Consider the following 9,204-nt stretch of genomic DNA (forward strand, 5'->3'; position numbering starts at 1 on the left):
AAAAAAAAAAAAAAAAAAAAAAAAAAAAAAAAATCAATCAGTGCGAATTTCTTTATGTTTAATACCAACTTTTATTTCTTTTTCTTTTTTATTTTGTTCTTATTTGACTTTTTTTTTTTTCTCGTCTTTTTGTTATTATTTTTTTAATTCTCTCCAAGCGGTGAAAGATGGTTGATGGAGAAAGCGTCCATAAGCACATGCGAAATATATATATATATATATATATCTAAAGGTTTATCGAGACACACTTAAGGAGTGTTTGATTAGAGAGAGTTACAAGCATACACGACTTGAAAATGAAAGATACTCCTTAAATAAAAAGGAATTTTAATGAGATGTGGAAGCTCAATGAAATTAAGGGTGTAATCGAGTCGGTTCGATATACAATGTGGAAGAATGGAAACAATATTTAAAACATTGCAACGATGTTGATGAACAATTTTTTTTTTTTCGGGAGAGTTTAGATTTGGAAATAGCATAATGCTACTTGTTAATACATTATATCGTTGACCAATAATTTAACGGTATGAATCTCTAACTTTATATATATTGTTGAACTAAAAAAAACTCAGATACAAAACGTAAAAAAAACGTCAATATTTTTCATTTAACATTAATTGTTTTTTAAGGTATTTTTAATATAATTTAAATTAAATAGAATGAAAATAGTAATAAATAAGTGGGGTTGTCAAAATTAAATAATTAAGAAAGTTTAAAATTTAAATTAATATAATTATTAATTTCAAAATATTAAAATTGGGAAATTCTTGCTTGGTTTGGTTTGAAGAAATTCATGCTATCCACATCTAAGTTCTTAAAACATTAATGTTTTTTAGAAGAAAAAAAAAAAAAAATCATATTTTCTCTCTCATATTAATAAAAATTTAGAAATCTTATCATTTCTTTCTTTCTTTCTTTCTTTTTTTTTTTGAACGTAAACTAAATTAATAAAAATATTAATAACTTTGGTCGTTTCTCCCAAACTAATAATTTTATCTTTAATTTTGTTAATATGTGTTTCAAAAAAATAAATTATAAAAAATACGTAAAATAACTTTAAAAAAATAATAAAAAATATATTTACTATTTAAAAATTATCCATACTTTTAAAAGTAACATTAACAAATTTTACCTTTATAAAGAAAAAAAATTAAAAAATATTATCGTTAATATACAGGCGAAAAGTGTGTGTCACGTCTCGTAAATTATAATACTAAAGATAAAGGTAAATAAAAATAACTCATTTTTTCCATTTTTGTAAAGTAATTGAAAAGTAAAAGTAAAATTATATATATATATATATATTCTTTTTTTGTTTAATTGGGTTATATTTGGCTGAATTTTCAACATTTATGAACAATCTTTTGGAGATCTTTGATTTTAATCATATAATTAAATATACAAGTTTGAAATATGTGCTTAGAGGTAAATTTGACTTCATCTTTTCAATATTACTCAATTTTAATCATGCTTTTTTTATCTCTTATTTATTATCATTTTTTTTATTATAACAAAAAGGAATTAATTATGTTTAATTAGTGACTCGTTTCATATAAATTATATTTAATTTTTAAAATTTACTAATTAACTACAATTAATATATAAAGGTATATTATTCCTAAGTAAATTAAATTATTTTAATAATCTCAGGGTTGGATGAAAGTTTCACAATGGAAACTTAGTCATGTCAATAGAATCTTTAAATGTCGAACAAAAGTACTGTGAGCCTCGAAAACATAGTAAGAAATGACTAAGACTTCAAAAGAAAAAGTGAACTTATACTCAGAGTGGACAATATTGTGGAAAGTTACGATATTTTTTCAAAATAGTTTATTTAAAAGTAATTAAATTAAATTATTTTATTTTTGGAATTTAATTTTGATTAATCGGTCGTTTATTTCCCTTAATGCAAGCTTCGAGGAAGCATGCAGTCCACAGTGGCAACAGCAAAACTACATTTTAATTCTCCCCTCCACGTGTCTCACGTGACATCCATAAAAATAAAAAAAGAGTTTATATTATCATTTTAGTGTTTTTGTCTTTTAAATAATTTAATTTTAGAAATTGTTAATTTATTTCGATTAATAAATATTTAAAAAATAATTGCTAACTGCCCCCTCTAAACTTTGAAAATTACACCCACATACCCCCAAAGAATCTATATATACCAAAACCACCCTTCTAATTCACCCACTTTCTTGCTTCCAAATGGCTGATCAATGGATTCACATGTATCACCAAGACAACCTCTCAAACAATCAACAACTCTCCTTCAACCTTTCCGACCACCATCAGGTCAATAACGACGATAATTCCGGGGTTGTTTCTGATTCCACCGTCGTCACCGCCGCCGTCTCCTCCGCCACAACGCTACCGACCTCGTCCGGTTTGATCCCAGATGGGGGCAGAGTCTCGAAGCCGGTTCGCAAGCGGACCAGAGCCTCTCGACGGACTCCAACCACTTTATTCAACACGGACGCGGCCAATTTCCGAGCCATGGTCCAGCAGTTCACCGGTGGTCCATCTAACAACGCTTCCAATTTTTCCACATTTGGCTTCTCCAGTAACTCCAACGCCGTTTTCGACCCCTCCGTCGCCGCCTACAACCTCAACGCTCCGCCGGTATTCCAATTCCAAAACCAAGCTCCACCGCCGGCGCCGCTGCAGCAACAGCCGTTTATGTTCTCGTTGGGGAATTCAGCGGCGAGTGAGACGTTTTTTCAACAGGGTGGGGGGTTGAGGAGTAATGATAGCAATGTTAATTACACGGGGCTGTTTGATGGGTCTTCGCCGACGGCTCAGAATCCTCGATCGGAGTGACTCCGGCGCGGCGGCGGGAATTAATGGCTTTTTTTTTTTTTTTTTTGGAGGGTGGGGAAAAGTAGGGTGTAGAAGAAGAAGTTAGGCACCGAAGTCCCCTACCGATAAATTATTCAAAGATACATTTTTTTAATTTTGACCAGGCGTAGATGTGATTAGAAAGTTGGTGCGTGCGGCACGTTTCTCCTCCGCACGTGTGAATTCCTTTTCCATTTCTTGCGTTCCACGTTTCCACTCTTTCCAATTGCCACGTTCCAATTCCACCCACCGTATACCTCTTTGTTAATTATTATTATGTATTTTTTTATTTGTACCCTTATGACTCTTATGTTCCATATGACAAAATATAATATTTTAATAATATATCTTAGATATTATATCGTAATATTTTTTATTTTATAATTTAATTTATACGAATATATACACCATTCTATTTCAAATTTTCTTTATAAAATAAAAAATAATTAAATAATTAATATAATAATTTTAAAAAAATCCAATTTTGTTGTTAGAGATTGTAATATGTAAGTGATAATATTTATAAATTCTGATAATTTATTATATTAATTTTAATTTCACAAATTTTGAATTTATTAATGAAAATAAAGTATAATAAGTTGAAGAAAGTTGTAAAAATGTGATTGTAAAAAAAGAAATTATAAATTAAAAAAATTGATTATATATATATATATATACTTTTAAATTATTAAGTTAAAAAAAATGAAGGAATAATTTTAATTTTCTAATATAATTACTATTAAAAATGGTAACATCATAATAATATTTTATATCTAAAAACTCAAATTTCAATAATTTTAATAATATTTTATAAATAAAAAATAAAATTGGTTTGATGAGAATTGGGTGGGAATGGGGAAGCTGTTTAGCGAGTAAGGAGAATCTGACCAATTATATGGTATTTTTACCAATTTATTAGGTTTAAAATAAATAATGTATATTCCTTTTAAAAGAAATAAATAATATTGTAATAGTAAATATTTTAGAATAAATAATTTATTTTTAAATATTTAATTAGACCCTAAACTATTAACAATGTGTGTAAATGTGCTAATTTTACAATTATTTTATTTTTCAAGACTATTTTCATAAAATTTACTTGTCAAATATATAAGACGTTAGACGATGTCGTTTGGGCCCAACTCGTAAATGTATATATACGCTACCGCCGAGTTTGCCAAACCTTACTCGTTCTTGATCAATATTTCTGTCGTTAATTCTTCAAGGTTTGTTGATTTCATTCTTCATTCGCGCAGGTTTTGATATCTGCTTATTTGATTTTGATTTTGATTTTTTTCTTTTCACTCGTGGATGTTCTCTTGTGATATCCATTACGCTACTGCTTCCATTCGCTCTTCCGGGATACACTGTGGGAAGCTGTTGATAAGGAATGGATGGAGTGGTTGCGCAGGGAACCTGCGAAAAATCTGCACCTAATTCCTTCTGGAGTTGTCTAGGTGCGTCTTTGATTGAAGAAGATTGTTTGACTTGGATTTTATTTCCATTAGCTCGTTTTTGGACTTTTATAACTTTGTTTAGAAGCTATATTTGTCGAACTCACTTGTAAGCCATTCATCCACGACAAAAGTTCGCAGGAAGTATTCGACTGAATTGTTAATTATGCTCTCTCGTTGACCCATTATAAGTATTTTTGGATATTCTTATATGACGTAATTCTCTAGATACATGTCAATTTTTACGTAATTGTTTGATTACCTGGATCTAAGTATAACATATATCAAATATTGATTTGTTTTTGTAGAGTATTTGAGAAATATTCATGGAAATGAGATCGATCATTAGTTATAATGTTATATTGTTTTTAAATTAGGTATTCTCTAAGATATTACGTTGTTGGACAGCTAATTCTTCGGAAGAATGCTGACACTGTACATTGACAGATTGCTTTGAAGAAATTCAGTTTCAATTTCTGGGAAAATCAATATGTAAGGGATTGGACTTTATTATTACTATTACTATTATTATTATTATATAACAGATGCCATAAAGATTTCTGTCTAACCTCGTGTGTTTGCATCCTGAGCATATCAATTAGTTATCGATTGATTACATGGATTTAAAAATAAGGACGCTGATTATTTTCATCCACTAACTCCATATCTAGGCGTGGTATCCACTAACTCCATAGATTTCTTGTTAAATATTGGTACAGTCTTCGGTGCACATATGATGTCTTTGACTAATTTTATTAAATAAAACTAAAAGTTATTAAATGGCAAGAACTCAGAAATGAAATATGGCTAGCGTAAAAAAATGCTGATGATTGCCATCTATGTGCCACTACGTGTCATAATGTATTTCCGAAATGCATCATTGACCCTGAAGTAGTTGCTGAGAAGTATCGGAGTTGTTGACTGTTCTCAGCATTGGCCACTAGGGAGTGTTTTGTTTGGAATTTTGCTGATAGTTTAATCCATTTAAGGAATTTAAGAAATTATGTGATAGAGCTTTCTATTTTGTTTCTTGTTACGAGGGCACATACTCTAATGTAGTGAAAACTAATTTTCTGATTTTCTGATCTGACAAAATCATTCAGGAATATTGGCCAGATTCGCTAAAGAAATTTATCGGTAGTTCAAGATCTGTTGCATTTCAACGTGAACAAGCAGACTTGCAGATGGTATTGCTTTTATGATATACAGATCATTTATGCTTAGTTGATGGATTTTGCTTGATTAGATAGATTTTCTTCCTATAGCAAGATAAGAAACATACACTTGAAAATGGCGTAATATCCATTATCCTCTGCGGTTTATATATTACAAATTGGATATTTGGGAGGAAGGCATCTTTTTTAGTAGATCTAAAAACTTCCCTGACTTGTGCAGCCTTGGATAAAGAAGAACCCGTTCCTTTTCTGGAACGTTGTTTGCAGTATTCAAACCTCCTTGATCTAGCCAAGCTAAAAATTTCATCTTTTTGGGCACTTATGTCCTCCAAAGAACATTTAAGAACTTCTTCTAGTTCGAGGGAGAGCCACTACCATGCTATAGAAAGAAAGTGAGATTTAGGTGTAAAGAGGCCATCAGAATTCCAGCTCTGGCCATATTTCTTTCATTAACGAGCAGAACATTTTCAAGAAGATGAGAGACTCTAGTCAGAAAGTTATTTTTCATTGAGCTGTCTTGTAAACCTGAGATTCCAGCCATTATCAGCCAAATTCCTGCATTCCTGAAACAATAAAGACTCAGATTCATTAAGATGAAAAAATGTCAGAAATTTCTGATATCGGTCTGAAAAAATGAGATTCCATGTGTTGTCCGTTGATGCATTAAAATCCTTGCCAGCATATCACTACAAGGCGATCATGTTGAGGAGAAAAGTGTGCCTGGCAACGACGAAAAAGAGAAAACCAAACGGCTGGAGTCGAAGTGTTTGTGCAGTTCAGACAAAGAGCCTTCATTATTTTTTGCTGGTCAGATGCTTGTGGTGATCTTTCAGTGATAATGCTTAGGATAGAATAACATGATATTAAGTTACTCTTCGTATGAAGATGTGTCAGGTATATGCATTTTAAAAATGCAAGGAAGGTAGAAATTAACATTTTGGTGATTTTTAATTCACCAAAATTTTAATAAGAACATTGAATTGGGAAAAAAGGGATGGGTAAAGGGAAAACTGGAATCTTCTTTCTTAAATTCGGATGATCATAAAAGTTTACGCAATGGCTCTGAGAAGCCAAACTGGTCAGAAATTTTGATTTCCAATAAAATATGAAAAGAAGAACCTAGAAAAAAAATAATGTATTACAAATTTGGTGGCTCCACCTATTGAACTTTAAATCTCGCCAGAGAAATATGTTTTTGCAGCAATTCTAAGTTGCATGTATGATGGCTTTTAGGATACTGTATTTTTCCCAGGAAGTAGGTTGTTTTATAAGAAAAAAATGAAAAGGTGATGGACATCAGTTTCTATCATATTGTTATTGTATCTTCTCATTTCAGGACAGGATTTAACAACAAAAGTACTGTAACGGCCCAGATCCACCGCTAGCAGATGTTGTCCTCTTTGGGCTTTCCCTTTCGGGCTTCCCCTCAAGGCTTTAAAACGCGTCTCCTAGGAGAAGGTTTTCATACCCTTATAAAGGGTGTTTTGTTCTCCTCCCCAACCAATGTGGGACACCACAGGTACTATATTACTATATTCCACAATCTAAACCTCTACTTTTGTAGAGTGCAAGGAAGAAAAAGCAGTCATTAGTACTTGTACTATGACATTTTTGTTTTTATTTTTATCTCATTAGGCTTCATAATGTAACTTAGTTTAATTATAATTTGCATTTAGCTTCAAGCATGTTTTGAAATAGTACTTAATCTGTAGATCTGTTATGCCTTTTCTTTCTTAAAGTGTTCCTTTCTTCTTCTTCTTTTTTGTGAAGGTTTTCTATAAATATTATCCAGAAGTTGTAGCAACTTGCCTATCTGTTGGGTGTCAAGGGAAGGCTTTGAGACGACAAAAGAAAAGGGAGGCTACAATATCCTCGCAGTGTCATGAAGATAAGCTTGAGGCATCACAATAAGGTACGAGGTAGTAAAGACTAGAGTGTCCTAGCTTTCTGTTAATCAACGACATTCTGTTTGGGCCTAGTATCTTGTGCTGGAATGGAAGATGATAAGAGGGTTAATGGGCTGTGGAACATAGCTTCAAAGCGTTCATAGATAAAATACTACTGATGATGCAATTTTAACTGTTTCTTTGACCAGTAAAGTGTTCAAGTAACAATTCTCATTTATTTTGTTACCCTGAAAATATACTCCAGATCATATTCGTGGGTTGCCAATCAGCAACAATGCCTTTTCTCTTATTATTTCTGAAAATGGGAGTATGCAATGTGAACAGTCCAAATCTGTTGACAAATATCCTCTTTTTGAAAAGTTCTGTCAATCTGGATTAAATCGCCTTGGACTTCAATCTTTACAGTATATGGATTAGAATGAAGTATGGATGGACAATTAGCCTTTTGCTGTGTGTATACTAGGTTCTTGTCGCTGTTAGATGATACAGTTAGTATCACATTTTTGTGTGCCTTCTTATCATAGAATGTTTATTTAATGTCTTTTGAAAAAAAAAAAAAAATGCTAGATGGAGATCCTCCATAACCTCCTCCCCTGCCCCTCACCTCACTCAAAACCTCTGATAGTAATGGAAATGATATGGATTTTTATGTGAATTTTTGTTGTCAAAATTATGTTACTGGCTCTTAATATTTCCCAATGTAACTAATAAATCTTATGCAGGGACTTATTTTGGCCTTATTGGTCTCCAAGCTTTGATCGTACCTACAATGGCTAGGAAAGTTGTTGCGGCATAAGATTTATTAGGAGAAAAGGTGCAACGACCCAGATCCACCGCTAGCGAATATTGTTCTCTTTGGGATTTTCTTTTTGGGCTTCCCCTCGAGGCTTTAAAACGCATCTGCTAGGGGAAGGTTTCCACACTCTTATAAAGGGTGATTTGTTCTCCTCCCCAACCAATGTGGGTCATCATAAAAGGTAATACATACTAGCCAATATAGCATTTTCTCCGAATTTTGATCCAAGAGATACTTTTTTAGCTGTTTGTTACTTTTTTTTTTAAAAAAAACAATATTTATGTATGCTCATCCGGAATTAGAGAGAAAGATGCCATTTTATTTGTTTCTTTCTTTTTATATTTTCAACGGGAAGTATTTAGACTGATTTTTGGCCTTATTCAGTTGAGATTTGAAATAAAAAGATTCAAGAGATATTGCGTTGAATTTAAAAGGTTCAAAATTTTGAAAAGGGTTTTGATCGTTACATCCCAGATGTCAATTTTGATACGAGTGCTTTAGAAGCCAGCATACTTACATGGTCCCCTCACCCACCCACCCCCCTACTTTTTGTATTTAAATATTTTTTTAATTATTATCTTTTTTTGTATATTTTAAATATAGTTTATTAGATTCGTTAGACTAGTTTAAGCTTGTAAAAATATTTTCAAGCTCATTTAGTGTTCTTAGAATCATTTAGCTCATTTCTATCCTTGTTTGATAAATATGTTATTGTTTTAATTAAATTTATAAACACTTTGTCCATTTATATGTAATTTTTATTTGTTATCTACATTTTACAAATGTTTTTAAAGTTCAAAGTCAAGTTTGGAAAGCTAAAAAAGTAAATTTTAAAACTTGTTTTTTATTTTTGAAATCTAACGGGAAATTCAAACATTTTCTTAAGAAAGATGAAAACTAAATGGTTATCAAATGTATTTGTACTTGGTTTTATGTAGTCTAAGGCTTTCACAAAGTTGTTTGTTGGATATGGGTTGGTGGCCTTAGCGGCAAGGTGTCAAGGTGAGGATCAATGTTTTTTTTTTTTTTTTTTT

The 9,204-nt window shown here is 31.5% G+C and overlaps 1 protein-coding gene and 2 long non-coding RNA genes across 4 annotated transcripts; all 3 read left to right on the forward strand.

Moving 5' to 3' along the window:
* The first annotated feature begins 2,208 nt into the window (after positions 1-2,208).
* On the forward strand, positions 2,209-3,083 carry LOC111480903 (VQ motif-containing protein 22-like). Its single transcript, XM_023126133.1, has one exon. The coding sequence runs from the start codon at positions 2,209-2,211 to the stop codon at positions 2,818-2,820; it is 612 nt and encodes a 203-aa protein (XP_022981901.1). The 3' UTR covers positions 2,821-3,083.
* A 1,013-nt stretch (positions 3,084-4,096) lies between these two features.
* LOC111480969 lies at positions 4,097-6,904 on the forward strand. 2 transcript variants are annotated; one of them, XR_002717964.1, is made up of 5 exons: positions 4,097-4,295; positions 4,701-4,784; positions 5,396-5,479; positions 5,688-6,274; positions 6,804-6,904. It is a non-coding gene; the product is annotated as an uncharacterized LOC111480969 (long non-coding RNA). The 2 variants fall into 2 exon arrangements; XR_002717965.1 differs by lacking the exon at positions 5,688-6,274 and having other exon boundaries at positions 6,804-6,823.
* Positions 6,905-6,981: 77 nt separating this feature from the next.
* Positions 6,982-8,182, forward strand: LOC111480968. Its single transcript, XR_002717963.1, has 3 exons — positions 6,982-7,064; positions 7,238-7,379; positions 8,097-8,182. It is a non-coding gene; the product is annotated as an uncharacterized LOC111480968 (long non-coding RNA).
* Positions 8,183-9,204: the final 1,022 nt, after the last annotated feature.

The sequence above is a fragment of the Cucurbita maxima genome, unplaced genomic scaffold (assembly GCF_002738345.1).
Source record: "Cucurbita maxima cultivar Rimu unplaced genomic scaffold, Cmax_1.0 Cma_Scf00006, whole genome shotgun sequence".
NCBI lineage: Eukaryota > Viridiplantae > Streptophyta > Magnoliopsida > Cucurbitales > Cucurbitaceae > Cucurbita > Cucurbita maxima.